Genomic DNA, 16,850 nt, shown 5'->3' with positions numbered 1-16,850 from the left:
CTTTTAGGATGTGAATAGGTTAAAATATCTACACATAGATTACAAAATTTTGTTATTAAATTTAATAAGTGAAAAATATATATAATTTAAGAGTTAAGAGTTATTTTTTGAAAAAATCTGATTGAGCAAACAAAGAAAGTCATTTTTTGAATCAAGTGTTAAGAGTTCTATCTTAGACATGAAACATAATTCAACGAGAAATTAATCGTATTAACAATAGATAAACTTGGCAATGAATTAAGAGAAACTTGTTTGGAATTAAGCAATCGTTTATTCTACAAAAAAATATATATAATTTAATTATATTATATACATACGAAGAACCTAAAGTGAATTAAATGACACTATAATGAAAATACATGGATTTTCCCCTACCTTTTTTTCCCTAAAAAATTAATCTTCTTTGTTTTTTTTTTTCACCTAAAAAGACATGGGTAGAATTAAAAGAATTATACATAAGCTACACAATTGAAATGGCTACTCCTCCAAAGATGAATTTGAGTGAAGCAAAGAATGCCAAAATTGCACTGAAAAGAATATTGATAACATTTCTTGTTCCTTCATTTGACCAATTAAGCCAAGACCCACAAAAGAAATGTTGACCAAGCTGTGAGTGCTATGGCTGCAGCACCATATGTCCACAGTAGGATAACTGAACACTCTTCGTTTCCTACATCAAACAACTGAGCCATGGTACCTGCATAAATATCATCTAATACTGTTACCAACAAGTAACTCTTAGATTTGAAAATCATAAATTTATATGTCTCTTGTTTTTTGAAGAGTAGTCAGGAATGACTTTGTTACTTTCAAGCATTAGGATATGTAATATGTTTGGTTTGTATTTCTATTTGGAAAAGTCTAGGGAGCCAGCAACTTTATTAAATTCTGGTCAGCATGTAACCAGCAAAGAAAAGTGAGTCATTGGATGAAATCTCACACCATTAAAATCATCATTGATGGCTATTTGATGGCTACAAATCACAAAAGTTGCTGGCTTCCTAACACTCCTCTTTTTATTTTTAAAACGCAAATCAAATGCACCCTAAGTTGTTGGATGTGTTTTGGTTAGTATTTTGGGCAATGCAAGAACAAGTTAAACTTCAACTAAAAGAATTCATGGAATGAGTCACTTACTGATATTCATTGCTGGTGGCATGGCATATTGCATCACTAGGACGTACTGGAACAAAGGATCCACCGGGAGGAAGCCGAAATTCGCTGCCGCCTTGACGATGAACAAACCAATAACAGGAAGCAAGAAAAGTCTGGCAATGATGATGCAGAACAAGGTCAATGGCTTCACACTTGTTGATTTAAACCCTGCATGAGTTCAAGAGAAAAAGTTAACAAAACAATTTGTTTTTCTTGTTGCTCAAGATATCTCTCCATGGCTTCTAGTTTCTTTTGTATACCTTGAGTGAGGTTACTACCAAGCAAAAGAGTGATGCAAGGAATTGTCGCATTCCTGAAGGATCATTAAATTCAAAATCAGTTTACTATGTGGCATGTAAAACTTGACAACATGTTTGGTTTTGTGAGAAAATTTAAGGCACATACCCCAACAATTGAAGAGAATCTTGGATCACCCTAAATGGAGCATTGTCTCCTATTATTAAGTTCCTTAGCCATGTAACAGCACCAAAGATGAAACCAACGAACTGATTATGGAATCATAAGAGGGAAAAATTTTATCAGTAACCAATTTAAGTAAAGTTTTCGTTTGTATTTTGGGCCGAAATCTTTCCTATCCACCATCAGACAAGGACGAGTTCATTCCAATAATGTAAGTGAAGCTCGCACCTCATCTGATAGTGGATGGATGATACGTCTTCACAAAATATGATCATGACTATGTTCAAATAATACTAATCGGCCGAAAAACATGAAACAAGAAAAAATAAGTAGAGGGAAAGAAAGGAGGAACTCACTGTAGCTATTGCTGGAGGTGACATTAGTTCTTCCAAAAGTTCACTCAGAAATTCTGTCATTTTATGCCAAAATGATTCTTTTCCTTTCACACTAGTATGATCATGGTCTACAACCTGCAAAATCAGACTCATTTTATAATCTAGTAAAAATGATCTAGGAAATTATGATTGTTTATTAAAGCAAGTACTAAAATTTCAGATGATCACTTTCATATTGTGGGACTAATCAACTTCATAGGATTAATTCTTACATTTTGATTTTCAAAGTCTCCAACATAATCGGACAGCGGCGGCGGCACTTCTACGGCTACATTCTCATTGTTGTGTCCCTTGAGAAGAGCAGTTTCTGCATTGGAATCAAGACCATTGTTGGGTACCTTTATGATAAGATCAGCAGCCTCAAGTGCCTTGAATTTCATTGCTCTGCTTCTTATGGTCCTATAAGTATAGGTCCATATGAATATGCCACCAAGCTATAATCAATACAAAAAAAATCATTAAGTATCTCGATTTTCGCAGCAAAAATGAGTGAAGGGGAACTGGGGAAGTGCTTGAAATGCAAAACCAGATCCATTTTGCACTTCAAACTCTTCAAGAAAATAGTTTTGAGTGTAGAAAAAGATCAAATACCGCCATAGAGAAAGATGCATAAGAGAGTGCATTGTTGTGACAAATTTCCTTTTCACCAAATGGACCTCCACCCTCATTACAGATAGCAGGTACAATCACAAGAGGAAGGTTTCCCATATTTCCTAATCAAAAGAACCATAAACTCGAAATCAAAATCTTTTAAGGTAGAAACTCAAGTGCAGTTAACTTCATGTGAAGTTAATAGTTGAAAGCGTTAGATGACAATTTAATCAAACCTGTCAAATCATTTAACGACTCTCAACTATGAAGTTTTTAATTGTTTAGATATAATTCAAAGTTATGGTACCTGATGAACATGCAGCAATAATAAGGCCTTCTACTTTGAGATTAGGCTTGAGTAATTTCACAAGTATCCATCCTATGATGCCTCCAATTAAGAATGTAAGTCCAACATTAACAGGCATAAACCACCTGCACAGAATTAAATCCAGTGAAAAGGGTACAAATGGCAATGTGATAAAAATGCAAAGCTTCCAAGAAAAGTAAAATCTTGCTTATTATATATACCATGATATCATATCTTCAAGTGTAACACTCTTGGCAAAACTGGAAAACACAAGTGAAGGAGTGAACACAAGGAACACAACCTGCATATAAAAATGGTCAAACAAATGTTACAAAATTTGTCCTTGCATTTGTAACAAATTAAATGCATATTAATTACCTTATTCAATGATTTCCTAAAGTTTGGAGAAAGAAGATTATCAAAATACTGAGTTGCCATGAGTGCTCCTAATCCACTGATTAGTAGAACCTGAAGAACTGGCATTGAAGCCACCACCAACAGATCCAAGAACCCCATTTTCTCTCTTCTCTTCCTTTTCTTTGGTCCCAATCAATATATATAGATTCTTCAATTCTAAGAAGAAGGGGAGGCACAACGTTAGAAACATGTCACAGGAAATATATAATTAAAAGCGTGACCAATTAAGGACAAAAACCTTATGACTAATTAATTAGATTATGGTGATTCATGATGGCCACCAATTGCAATATGAATTTGACTCCTTTTTTTTTATAGTAGAATGAAGTGAAGATGGGTAAGAAGAAAAACACTAAGGCAAAGAGATAATAAGGGAAGGATCATTCTAATAACAACAAATGGAGACATAACTCAGAACAAAGAAGCAAACAACAAAGTTGATAAAACTCCCATGCTACAGTTTATGTCATACAATAAAAGAATATGAAAACTCAGGTGTAGTCGACTTCACGTGAAATTGATATCTGAGATCTATTAGATGAAAATTTAGTCAAATCAGTTAAATTATCCAACGATTCTCATGTATCAACTTCACGTGAAGTCGACTGCACATGAATTTTGACGTTTATATTTACTAAGACAATTATTATCTTTTGATTTAATTGAATTTGCGGCTAGTCACAGAGCCGTGTACTTCTTTCCAACTTGGAATAACTAACTATTTTGTTAATTACCACTTACAAAACATTAACTTGTTAAATTGCAAGTATAAACTAGCATTACGTAATTAAGCTTAACATGATCTTAATTTGCCACTTGCACATGCATGTGGAAAGTGGAATGAAACAGCTACAATATAACAATCAATAGATAAAAGTCACTATTGCAATTTATTATATTATTGAATATTTTGAGTATTGGCCTAAAAATTGGCCCAACCAATACTCTAGAGTTTAAATAACAATTCATTACATTGGATTAAGACTCTTATCAAATAGTACCATTATCACATTTATGTGTTTATTTTTATTATTGATTAAAAAATCAATATAAAATTTTTAAGATTAATATATAATTAGTATTCACAGTTTATTGGTTAAATCTCAACGAGTCCAAAGAAATTTTTTTTTTTTGGTAGGTTTGAATTTTTCAAATTTCAACCTAGTTGGAGACAATGCTATTATATTATTGTGTTGTGTGTATAAAATTATTAAAATATTAAAATGTTCACATTATAAATCACATCCTAGGTGACTAGATGCTACCTCCCCCAAATAGAAAGGTCCATTTCATTCTATGTGTTTTGTCCTTTTTGCCACTTATTATAATTAATTTTTTAAAATTGGAATGAACAAGTGGTTGAAAGCAACATGGGAAAACATGGTACGATGAGAAATTATTATTGTCTAGGTAGTAACTAGTTTAAATGAAGTTGATGAATGATGACTCCCCCAATAAGAAGACTAATTCATTTTGGTTATTAGATATTCTAATTAAGTAATTATTCTTTCCACTCAATCATATAAAAAAAATCCTATGTTTGATGTGTTTTATATGTAAACGCCAACAATTTTGATGATGAGGCTTAAAGACTTTAATTTTAATTTGTTTCCTTCTCTTTTTAGTCTCGGTTCTTAGAATATTGGTAATGTTATTAGTTAGATAATTATTCTGATTTTTTAAGCATCTCATAATAAGTCTAATTGTATGTTGGTGTACTTAGCACATAAATGAATATCTATGTATCTTATTGGGTAAATAACTGTATTAAGTCATGGGGAAAAAATATTTACGCAAATCAATTAAAGTAAAAATTGGTTCATAAATTAACTAGTTTATATTTTTATGTAGTTCAAAACAGCATAATTCAAACTTTATTTGAATGTAATTCGAATTATCCCGATTTAAATTACATAAAAATATGAATTACATAAAAATATAAATTGGTTAATTCATGAATCAATTTTTACTTTAACTAATTTGTATAAATATTTCCTCCCCATGATTTAATACAATGATTTGCCTTATCTTATTTGAATATAAAATATAACATTTAAAATTAAATTTTAGATAATAAATTTATTTAATAGTTATCTATTTGCAACCTGAAAACGGTTTACATAAAAATTAAAATATGAATAATGAAATCTTTGTTTGAATTATTTATTGATCACGTATAGCTTATGTATATATAAAATTACAATAAGATAATAGGTCTATATTATTATATTTATATAAGAGGAGATTGAGTATATTTGACTTATGGTGGTGGCTGTTAAACCGACAAATACAATAATGTTCATGTCCTTGCCGCCACGTTTTTCTCACACCATCGATCATATATTAATTAACCTTAAATAAACATCTCAAAGCTCTACATTTTTTTTTCAATGTCAAACTAACAATGCAAGTCTTCATGTGCACCACAACAAATTCGTAGAGTGGTTATTTAGTTTTTTAAATTTAAAATTTTTCATATTAATTTTTGAGATCTAATTTTTTACCCTATATATTGATTTTGGATTCTTTAATACTAAATACTAACTCTGATTTGTCATGTTAAACATAGAATAATGTTATTTTATTTTAGTGTTTGAACAAAACAAAAACACAAAAACAAAAAAAAGGTTTATATAATGTATAAATTATTTTTTATTTTTTAAAACAATTTATTTTGATTTGTCAGTTTAAAGTAACATATATTATGGAATTTAAGAAATACTTAAAAGATAAGATCAACAGATATTAGCACAAAATTAGGTACAATTGGGCAACTGGCCAAAATATTAATACGAATTAAAAAGATACGGAAAAGAAAAAACAACCTGGAAGTTTGATTATAATTAAAAGTTTAATTTTAAAAAGGACAATGTGGAGGTCACAGATCCAATTAAACTTTGATTGACTTAACTGGTTACAGCTAATTCACATATTCGATTATTTTTTGAATTCTAAAACTAAAAATTATTAATTACTTAACATATAGTCGCATATTCTCAGCTTACTGGAATAAGGAAAAGTATATACAATCTTCAATTATTTATATTATGTACATTCATGCGCATTCCCTGTAGCACAATCTCTAATGACAAAATGAAAAAAGAAAGTTTTTTTTATGTTTTGATAAATATATTAAAAATTCACTTTTTGTATACTTTTTAATTATAAAATAAATTTAATTATTGATATAAATGCTAAAATAATCTAAAATAATCATTCAAATCATTTAACGATTCTCAATTATCAATTTCGTGAAAAATTGACTGCATCTGAGTTTTCACCATAATCATGCCAATTAGTTTGACTAGGTTCAAATTAAAAGATAATTAGTATCTAATTCATTATTCTTTGTAAATTGTCCAAGAAAAAAATAATTAAACACTTGAAAGATGCAATAATAACGAAGCTGAATCGAAAGAGAAGTATGAAACCTGGGAATCAAAGGGTATATGAAACGCGGTTGAAGAAGAAATCTTGAGCTTCAATGCACGTATTTGCTTAGAATAAACCTGGTCTTGTATTATATAAATAGAGAGATTAGAGAAAGAGAGCAAATTGAGATTATGGAAATCGAAATCGAAAGAATATATAATAAGGCTAACAAGTTGTTATATGACACTGTGGTTTGATTCAATTTTGACCAACCAACCACGCGTTACCGGCCATCACATGAACACAACACACCAAAAGATTTTTAATTTAAATTTGAAAATAATACAAATATTTTTATGAATATGTATAATAAAACATCTTTTTTTTTTTTAATGTACACCAAACTTTTGAGATTGCACGCTCCAATTTTGAAGGGGTTGTGGTTATGGATATGTATAATCTACTCACCCACACGGTGGCAACTTTCATTCAGTCAGATACACGCTTTCCCATGCAAGCTCCTATATTCCTGGATGTGTGGTTAGCCAATACCTAATATTGAGTTGGTCGAGCCATCAGTTTATTATTTCAATTGTCCGTTAAATAAGTATGAGTTTAAATATTATCTTATATATACAGCGATTTATTAATTTGCGACAAATTTTACTTAAATAGAATTTAGATATGTGATAAATTAGTTTTGGTCTATTGAGTTGGAAAATTTTATAGACAACTAAAAAATAATAATTAAGATGTTAATTAATTTTGTTTAGAATAACATATTTTTTATTTCTAAAATTTATTAAACATTTTAAAAATATTTATTTATTTTATTTTAATTTTATTTTTAAAATTTTTTATTTTCATTAAATATAATTTTTAAAAAATTTAAGATCAATCTCACAATAATAAATAATACTTATATTTAATTTGTTTATATTAAAAATTATTTTGTAAAATTATTATTAAATTTATCTTAATTCTTTTAAAAATTAATTATCAAAAATATATTCGATACAAATAAAATTTTTTTAAAATAAAATTAAAACAAAATAAAATTTAAAAATATTTTTAAAATTTTAACGAATTTTGAAAATAAAAAATATACTTTATTTTTTTGTTTTTCTATTATTATTATTATTATTATTATTATTATTATTATTATGCATGAGATGTGGATGGAATTATGGAAAGTAGTCACGTCAGCAGTGACAGAAGAAGTAGTAGTATTAACAACGTGCAACATTATATTAATAATCAAATTTTATGCGTAAAATTTGTGTGCCGCCAAGGATTACTGAAATCCAAGCTGGAAGATCCTTCGTTCATGATTCATTGATATAGAATCGTGGACAACTTTTCTTTCTCATCAATCAATTCTTACTATATAACTACCTATATACTTTGCATGCACTAGTTCAACATTGCAAATTACACAACTCACTTTAACGTTCAATCATATCAACGACAATATTTGACTACACTTTCTTTCTTTATCCTATAGAAATTGAGCTAATAACTATTGTTTAAAGGTTTGTTTAGGTGAGGTTTTTTTTTAAATTAAGTTTTTTTTAATTTTTATTTTATAAAAAAATAAAAATAATTTTATGTTTGGATAATTTATACAAAATAATTTTTTTATTTATTAATTATATTTGAGTATAATTATTTAAAAATATTATTTATTTATTATGTGAAAAATATATATTTTTTAAAAAAACCTTTAAAAAAAGATATAAATTGTAACTTTTCAAAAAAGATATTTTTTATTTTTTAATATTTTTATTTTTATTACTAAAAATTTACTAAATATGCTAGAAGATAAAAAAAATCTTTTTTTCATTGAAAAAAAATCTTTTTTATCAACTTAATGACACCCAAACAAATACTAAGATTGCATTTAAAAAGATGATTGAAATTGAAAAACAGATATTGAAAGATAAAAATTAAAAAATTAAGAATAAATTAAATATTTATATTATATTTAATATAAACTTGGTATCTTATTTAATTTAAGATAAATATAAAAATAAAATAAAGATATTTATTAAAAAAATTATTATTAAATTTCAATTTTTGTCTCTATAAATTTAAATTATTTGTGTTTTTAATTTCTAAAAATGTTAAAAGAACTAAAATAATGTGCTTTAGAACTGAAATTTTAATTCTAATATTTAGCTACTAACACAATATTAAATTTTAATTATAATATTTGAAAACAAACACTATCTAATTTACGACAAGAAATTATTTTATTTGTTGCATCTTGTAATCCTCTATCTCAATTTCTGGTTTAAGTAATTTTTATTTTAAGCTATTTAAATATTAACACTTAAATAAATATAAAATTTAGTTTTATTATATTACCAGTATAAATCAGATTTATATATTTAGATATTTTTTAAATAATACATTTAAAAATTAATTACTTTTATTAATATAATAGTATATTATTAATATCTATATAAAAAAATTTTATACTGACAATATACAAAAATTAAATTCACAAATATATATTAACTGGCTAAAGCTAGTGCACTCCAGGTAAAATAGGGAGTGCAGCACTCTTTAAAAGTTAACCTACTATCAAAAGTGATTAGGTAAATTAAATTTATTTATTATTGTTATTATTTTTTTTTTGTTAGGGGGTGAATAAACAAACCGACACTAACAAAAAAGAACTAATTCGCTCGTTTAATAGAGGACTATCTTTACACAAAAAAATACCCAGAAAAATTTAATCCAATTCCTCCATTACTTTGTTATTGTTGATGTGATGTCTTCAAGCATTTTCACTGTTTTGTTTACTAGTAGGTGTTTTTACTATTGTTTTGTCTAGCCACAGATTTTGATGCTCTTAAACCCACTCCATTCCACCTCTACTATAAATAGACCTTCAAAGCCGAAAAAATTTCTGTCATAGAAAAGGAAGACGTTGTCTGTCGCTGCTGCTAGTTGGCTAACTCCAAACTGAGAACCGGTCTCCATGAAGGCGCCATGATTCTCAAATGATGACGCAGTCAAAACACAAAATACATGACAGTTATAACAAATTCATTATCTTTTATTTCAGATTATCCTCAACTTGTACTTAATAGAATGAAAAATTAAAATATAATTTTATTTAAACAATTATTTGTATTATTTTTTATTAATTTATTCAAAAAATAATTAAATTTTGAAGCTAATTGGTATAAAATATTACAGATATAAAACTAAGAAATTTTTTTATTTGTATAAGAATGAGCCTAATAAATAATTATTCTATTTAAATATAATTAAGAATATTTCTTTCTTTGTCAATGAGTTATAATTCAAATGACATAGTCTTTATATTCATCTAAAAGTTAGTAAAAAAAAAGAATATTTCTTTTTTTTATTAACTTTTTTAAACATTAATTATTTATTTACATACTATATAAAAATATATGAATATAATATTTATTGAGTAGACACAGTTACGTAAAAAAAAATTTATTGTCATAGTATTTGAACCAAAGAAAAAAAAGTATTATTTTAAAAAAACTAACAATATATTTTTAATAATATTCTTAATACAAAATAATAAATTTTAAATATTTTTTAAATAATATATATTAACTAAAATAATATAATTATTCCAAATAATATATTATAAATATAGTAAAATGACATATTTCAATAAAAAAAATTGTTAATAAAAAATTATATGAATTTTTGCTTCGCACAAAATAAAATTATTATATGTTTGTTTGTTTTTTATGTTATATATATGGTTTTTTTAATTAAATTAATATAATACAAAATTTTTTATTATTCTATTCATATTTAATGTTTTAATTTTGTTTTTCACAAAATAAAATTATATATATATATATATATATATATATATAACACAAAAAATTTTATCATTGTGTTTATATTTAATATTATAATTTTATTTCACATAAAACAAAATTTATTTAAATTTTAATATTATATACATAAAATATATATATAACACAATTTTTTATCATTGTGTTTATATTCAATATTATAATTTTATTTTACACAAAAAAAAATTTATTTAAATTTTAATATTATTTAAATTTTTTTCTAGATTTAGTATATGAATTTTTAACTTATTTTTTATGTATTATTTATTTTAATTCTAAAGTTCAATAATTTTTTTTTACAGACATATTGTTTTTAATATTTATATACTATTTTTTTATTTTGAACTTCATTCCAATATAACAAATAAAATATAACAAATGAAGAGTTTAGATTTAACGAATTTACAGGGTAGCAGCACTCCATACTTAGTAAGGAGCGTTTAAAAATGAGCCGAAAAGAAAAGGTCACTTTCATGTCTTGGCTAAGAAGTTAAAATGTTTTGCCACAATAATTGGTTGAGTTTTTCTTTTATTTTTTTCACTGCAAATAATTGTTTCGCCGCATATAAACAAAACAACAAGGGTCCCACTGTAGGCAGCTCATATAGAGTACTATGTTTTTTTTACCAAAGATAGGAGACTCGAACCCGCAACCTCTTAATTGAGTATGGAAAGACTATGCTATTTGAGCTATTACTCATTAGCATATAGAGTACTATGTTGTATGTTATAAAACATTTTTTTTATATTGATATTCTGATTCAACTACCAAATCCAATGATATCTTTGGTTGGGGTAAAATAGAAGTTACAAAACTTACAATAAAAATGTTATAAATATACTTGATGAAATGTAAAATTACACATAAATCTACACACACACAAGAAAAAAACACTATATTCCATTGTTACCACCAAAAAAAAGTTAAATGAGACTCCCCCACAAATATCAATTCAAGATTTAAATCACATTGACATTAAAAATTTAAAATTATGCACCAAACCAACCATGAAAACTGAATTGATGTTGAATCACCTTGTGGGAAATTCAACACCTATGCATGAATCCCAACCTTATGTTTGGAACATACTATGTAGGATCAACTTCAGATCCTACACAACATGTACCTGAAGGGATTCAATAATGCAAATGTAATATGGAGTCATCATTTTAATGTTCTTAGTTGTGCCATTCAACCTAAGTTCAGCAAGAACCATGCTTTATTGGTGGTGCAAAGTTATTCAACCAGAGGGAAAAGAAATAGTTGATTACTTGATTATGATAAGCAAAATTCACTAATAAAACATTAAAATCCAGTACTTGATGATAAAGTTTCGAGATCATTAAAAGAATACGATAGTTTGTGATTAAATCTAATAATATATGGTCTAATCACTAATAATTCATCCATTATACAGATGATTCGACTTCCTCTGACCTTGCGACGTAGCCGTCTGTTTCCGTGGGTTCATCTGACCTCAACTGTGCAGAAACACCATCAATGGCAGAATTCAGCTCGGCTATTTTCTCCGACAGCACCTTGCGGGTCCTCTGTTTTTATCACAGTGGATAACAACAAAATTAAAATACAGTACTTATATGTACACCATTCATGAAAATAGACCACTCAAAATTTTAGTAAAAAAGATCAGAAGTCCTAAATTCAAAGAACAACTTCTGCTCCACTAGTAAAAGAAATTCTCTTTACAAGTCATTATCAATTAATGGCATGTGCCAGAGTTAGTTAAGAGTTAGCATTATAACATAAAGCTTAATCTCAAGAGTCATTTCTTTACCACCTATGTTGCTCAACTAGTATATGCCATGGGAACTACCAAAATTCTAGTATTTTTCAGCAATTTAGTTCTGTTGAAACTTTGTCAGGGAAATACTGACAGAACGTGTGGTTAGAAGAATGTTTTTACATTCCTAGGAATTTTACACGAAAAATCTTATATCGGAATGATCTTACAATATAAGATTCCCAAGAATGTGAAAACTTTTCATGAACCACACATCTCTCGACAGTAATGGTTTTATTGTAAATGGGTAGGAGGTAAATTCGTTATATTATATAGTCTGTAGACTCGTATTATTCCTGTTTCGCACACGTTTAGAAAAAGAAAAATACTCGATGAAGATGGTTCAAATGAATTATAATTGCAGGGTTAATTCCTGACCTCAAGAGCTTTTTCTTCATCGTACATAAATTTCGGAAGTTTCTTCATGATTTCTGTACTGTCAGCTGCAGCTAGTGCCCTGCTTATCTGGACAGTTCATAACACGCAAGCCAAAGATAAATATTTATATGCCTCTAAACTCATTACACAATCATTTTAAGTTAAAAACATCATATAAAATACTGCTCAACAGCAGTTCATAAAAGAAGGTTCATGTAAAAACAAATATATATGACCACTGCTATCAAGTAAATGGAGTGTGTTTTCGTGTGTGTGTGTGTATATATACAAGTGGAAAAATAATGTGAAAAAGAAATAGAAGCAGTTTTTATGACACCGAAGGGAGTCAACATAAATAGAGTCAAGTTCGGTATAAATGTGCTGATAGAAAACGAAGAAATCACACTGAATTTGATGCAGGTATAGTTAAGTTGCTGGGATCACATCTGATTTGAGTAATACATAAATTGGGTTAAAGTAAAAGGGACTGCAGTGTATTCTTTTTCCTGACTAAATTCAGCAGAATGTATATATATGGATAATGGGGATACTCTTTTTTTATTCGGTAGTTATAGTGAGAAACTTATAAATGATAAAAAGCTGAGAAACAAAATACCTTGTGAAATCATGAAATGGCTCAAGAAGAGAAAACAAATAGTTTAAAAAATGAACAAAACAGGTTCGAAGGACATACCTGAGGTGCATATAGACAGCCTAATGCTCCAACAACCAGTCCTCCCAATACAAAGCCACCAACAAAGATATTTCCACTATTTTGTCTTCCACCATCTCCACTGTACCAGCACAGCAATTAAAAACACTATAAAGTTAACACAATCCCAATGTATCCCCTATGAAAGATATCTTATGCTTGTATTACTTTAGATATGTAAAATGACTCACAGTAGCAATGATCACAACACACAATAAAAAACAAACTAAGAATAGCCATTAGTTTGCAACATTTGCGGTTGCCTAGTTGGCACTTGGCAAATTATATGTTAGGTTTATATACCAAAAATAGTGGTCAAGAAACAGCGCTCTCAAAAGCTTAAACAGTTAGGAAAGAAATATAAATAATTTTTATATATATCATGTCCCCTTATGCAAGACACCTTTGGGCTTGAAGCATCGGCAGTGCATGTATCGATCTCTTACCTTGTGTTGAAAGTCTCAATTTCAACTTTTGTAAGAATGATCAAATTCAAAACAAAAAATGTCGTACAAGTTCTAATCTCCTGTCAATTGTCAAAGACCAACTCGACCAAAAGCTTAATCTACTAGGTGCAGGCACACTAACAGTTTTATATCTAACAATAACCATGTGAAAAAATAATGGTGCACCGTAAAGTCACGTCTTAGTCGTACCTTGCTCGTACTACAAGTGGTAGCTTATGCGTTGCTTTAGCCCTAACAGAGGAACCTGGAAAGCATTCACTAGAGCTGATTTTCAAGAAGCATTTATCCATTGGTTTTGATAAAGAACCTGAAATTAAATCATTTTAAATGTTAATAACAAGCTTCCAGAAACTTTGCTAAATGCTAATGTTAAATTCAAAACATGTTGACAAATGACAAAATGCAAATTAAAACAAAGCATGTGAGTATCAACATTCTCCTCCAAATGACAACGTACACAATCAGATCAAGATACATAGCCACTTTCATTCTTCTCAACAAAACCTAGCACACTAAGACATTACAAATTTGTCACATGCCAATCATTGTTTACCAATTGTAGTGGATCATTGAGTTTTTTAGCCATCAACAAAATCGCGTTCTCTCAAGTCTCAAGGAAAATCAAATTTCAACCTAACGTTTTGATTCTGATTAAGCTATCCATTGGTTGGAGCTAGACAACTAAGTCACAATCAATTAAAAGATCCTTTAAATTTTGCTCACATTTTCTGTTTGATTTAGAAATCAACAGGATTCAGGAATCATAATAATAGAGTAAAAAAATGTGAAAAGTGAGAATCACAAAAACAAAACAATACCAAAAGCAGAGGAAATAGGATCAAAACTGATATAGAGAACAACACGGAAGATACATTTGCAGTGTGAGAAACATTAATGCGTAGTTCAGAAAAAAAAAAAAAAAAGGAACAGTTTTGAGGGGTGCCCATTACGGCAATGACGATGATAACAATGAATAACGAAACAACCTGAAAGAAATTGAATCTCTGGAATCTTAACCATGGCCACTGATCCTGATAGAACAGCCATTTTCTTTCTTTCTTTCTTTCTTTCTTTCTGGACTTTCAGCAAACAGGTTCAGAGCGAAACTGAAAAACCTACGTAAATGGGAGTGGAAGTTGTCAACTTGTCAGTTCCTTGTAGAAATCGAAAGAATATATATTGCTGTTCCAAGTTTCAAGCTTTCGATAATAACGAGCGCTCTTCTTTTGGGCTCTGACCAAACCTCACAAACACCCTTTTTGGGGGAACATTGCAAATCTAGTGGCCCAAAAACAAAAACCTTTGTGTAAATTAATTAATCATTGTCTTGTCTTGTGCATTTGACAAAAAAAAAAAAAAAGAGTTAATAAAACATTACTCATGGTTTGTAATTTCTTGAATTAAAAGATGTTAAATTTTAGGAATTAAGATAACTTAGATTTATATTTTAAGGACTAAAGTAAGCTTTTATTTCAATGCATATTATATTTCTTCAGAAAAAAAGTTCTATATGTTATGTTTAGTAGTATATTATAATTTATAAAAAACAAAATTTGTTATTTTTTATAGTATTTAAAACTTATTAATACTAAAATTGGGTGAAAACTCAGGTGAAGTCGATTTTCCGTGAAGTTGATATCTGAGAATCATTAGATGATAATTTATTTAAATCAGTCAAATCATCTAACGGCTCTCATGTATCAACTTCACGTGAAGTCGACTGCACCTGAGTTTCCACCCTAATCTTATTAATTTTATATTCTAATAAATTAAAATTTTCTTATCCTATAACTCACAAATTAAAAGCGAAAAAACAAGATAATTTACTCTTTCTTTTCACATATATTTAGTCATATAGACATGGTTTGAAGTAACGTATTCTCATATTCTAAATTATATTAAGTCTTAACATATTTTTAATGTTATTTAATCAAAGATTGTTATTAGTATTCATATTTACTTATTTAGTATGTATAGTGTTAGCATTTCCTCTCCTTTCAGTTTTTTAGACAGATTCATGTTGAAACTCTATTCTTGGTGGCAGAGAAAGCATGGTGAGAGAAGAGAGATTGCATGAGCAAAATTTTGGGATCTTCTGAATATGAACTCTAATTTCAGAATCATGGCCTTACTTCAAGTACACGTTACACTTATATATATAACTTGTCATAAGCTTGGCTACTCTAACTGCTTAACTACCTATACTACTATCATCAACTAGTTTCTTACAATAACTACAAGTTAACTGATTCAATTATGACAGCTGGCTCAACTTGCTTATTATAAAGCAAGTGTTAGGCCTAGTATTTGGGGTAAAAAACGTTATTAAGCCATGGAAGGAAACAATTTACGCAATTCAGCTAAAATGAATTCTGATACACTATTTCACCAAATATGACTTTTATATAATTCGAATCAATAAAATTCGAATTATATTTACACGTAATTCGAATTGAATCACATCGAATTACTCCCAAGCAATATTCGAACGTAGTTCGAATCAAATTGTATCGAATTCTGTATGCATAGTTCGAGTTATATTAACTCGAATTACTTGGAGCACGTGGCCTAGGGTAGTTCGAATCAAATTGATTCGAATTACTCACATTTCGAATCAAATGGCTAATTACACATTGTACAATAAGATACTAGAAAAAATACTATATAATATAAAAAATATATACTAAAAGAAGTATAAAATAAGATTATAGTAAATTAATTTTAGTATAAAATTATTAAATATAAATTAATTTTAACTCCTATTAGTACATTGAATTAAAAATAACATATAAAAATGTACTTGTATTTATTAAATTTTAATAACATATAAAAATTAATGACTTTTTAAATATTTTTTTTTATAATAAGAGTACATTTTTATATACTTTAAATATTTTGTATAAAAAAGTACTTGTATTTATCATACAAAAATAAAGTGTTGTGCCAATAGCCCAATATAATAACATTATAACATTTTAAA

At 27.9% G+C, this 16,850-nt stretch overlaps 2 protein-coding genes across 3 annotated transcripts; both read right to left on the bottom strand.

The window, feature by feature from the left end:
- Positions 1-237: 237 nt before the first annotated feature.
- Positions 238-7,082, bottom strand: LOC112800241 (protein PIN-LIKES 7-like). 2 transcript variants are annotated; one of them, XM_025842408.3, is made up of 11 exons: positions 6,717-7,082; positions 3,247-3,441; positions 3,090-3,169; positions 2,869-2,993; positions 2,562-2,683; positions 2,183-2,404; positions 1,932-2,045; positions 1,561-1,661; positions 1,416-1,468; positions 1,138-1,323; positions 238-697 (listed from the first exon to the last, which is right to left on the bottom strand). In XM_025842408.3, the coding sequence occupies exons 2-11, from the start codon at positions 3,382-3,384 to the stop codon at positions 573-575; spliced, it is 1,266 nt and encodes a 421-aa protein (XP_025698193.1). In that variant the 5' UTR covers positions 3,385-3,441; positions 6,717-7,082; the 3' UTR covers positions 238-572. The 2 variants fall into 2 exon arrangements, with proteins under 2 accessions (XP_025698193.1, XP_025698194.1); XM_025842409.3 differs by lacking the exon at positions 6,717-7,082 and adding an exon at positions 3,524-4,010.
- A 4,681-nt stretch (positions 7,083-11,763) lies between these two features.
- Positions 11,764-15,158, bottom strand: LOC112800239 (uncharacterized). Its single transcript, XM_025842407.3, has 5 exons — positions 14,857-15,158; positions 14,060-14,177; positions 13,386-13,485; positions 12,692-12,778; positions 11,764-12,062 (listed from the first exon to the last, which is right to left on the bottom strand). The coding sequence occupies exons 1-5, from the start codon at positions 14,915-14,917 to the stop codon at positions 11,922-11,924; spliced, it is 507 nt and encodes a 168-aa protein (XP_025698192.1). The 5' UTR covers positions 14,918-15,158; the 3' UTR covers positions 11,764-11,921.
- Positions 15,159-16,850: the final 1,692 nt, after the last annotated feature.

This window comes from Arachis hypogaea, chromosome 5 (genome assembly GCF_003086295.3).
Source record: "Arachis hypogaea cultivar Tifrunner chromosome 5, arahy.Tifrunner.gnm2.J5K5, whole genome shotgun sequence".
In the NCBI taxonomy this organism is placed as follows: Eukaryota; Viridiplantae; Streptophyta; class Magnoliopsida; order Fabales; family Fabaceae; genus Arachis; species Arachis hypogaea.
The sequence above is the reverse complement of the archived record's forward strand: the minus strand, read 5'-3'. Positions and strand labels throughout refer to the sequence as shown.

What these genes read in the sequence shown, in the direction of transcription:
- LOC112800241 (XM_025842408.3), bottom strand. Translation starts at nt 3,384, where the DNA reads ATGGGGTTCTTGGATCTGTTGGTGGTGGCTTCAATGCCAGTTCTTCAG. An exon ending in TTAGGAAATCATTGAATAAG is followed by an intron (nt 3,170 to 3,246) that starts GTAATTAATATG and finishes TTTTATATGCAG; the next exon opens with GTTGTGTTCCTTGTGTTCAC. An exon ending in GCCACCAGCAATGAATATCA is followed by an intron (nt 698 to 1,137) that starts GTAAGTGACTCA and finishes ATATTTATGCAG; the next exon opens with GTACCATGGCTCAGTTGTTT.
- LOC112800239 (XM_025842407.3), bottom strand. Translation starts at nt 14,917, where the DNA reads ATGGCTGTTCTATCAGGATCAGTGGCCATGGTTAAGATTCCAGAGATT. An exon ending in GCTGTCTATATGCACCTCAG is followed by an intron (nt 12,779 to 13,385) that starts GTATGTCCTTCG and finishes TGAACTGTCCAG; the next exon opens with ATAAGCAGGGCACTAGCTGC. An exon ending in ATGAAGAAAAAGCTCTTGAG is followed by an intron (nt 12,063 to 12,691) that starts GTCAGGAATTAA and finishes TGATAAAAACAG; the next exon opens with AGGACCCGCAAGGTGCTGTC.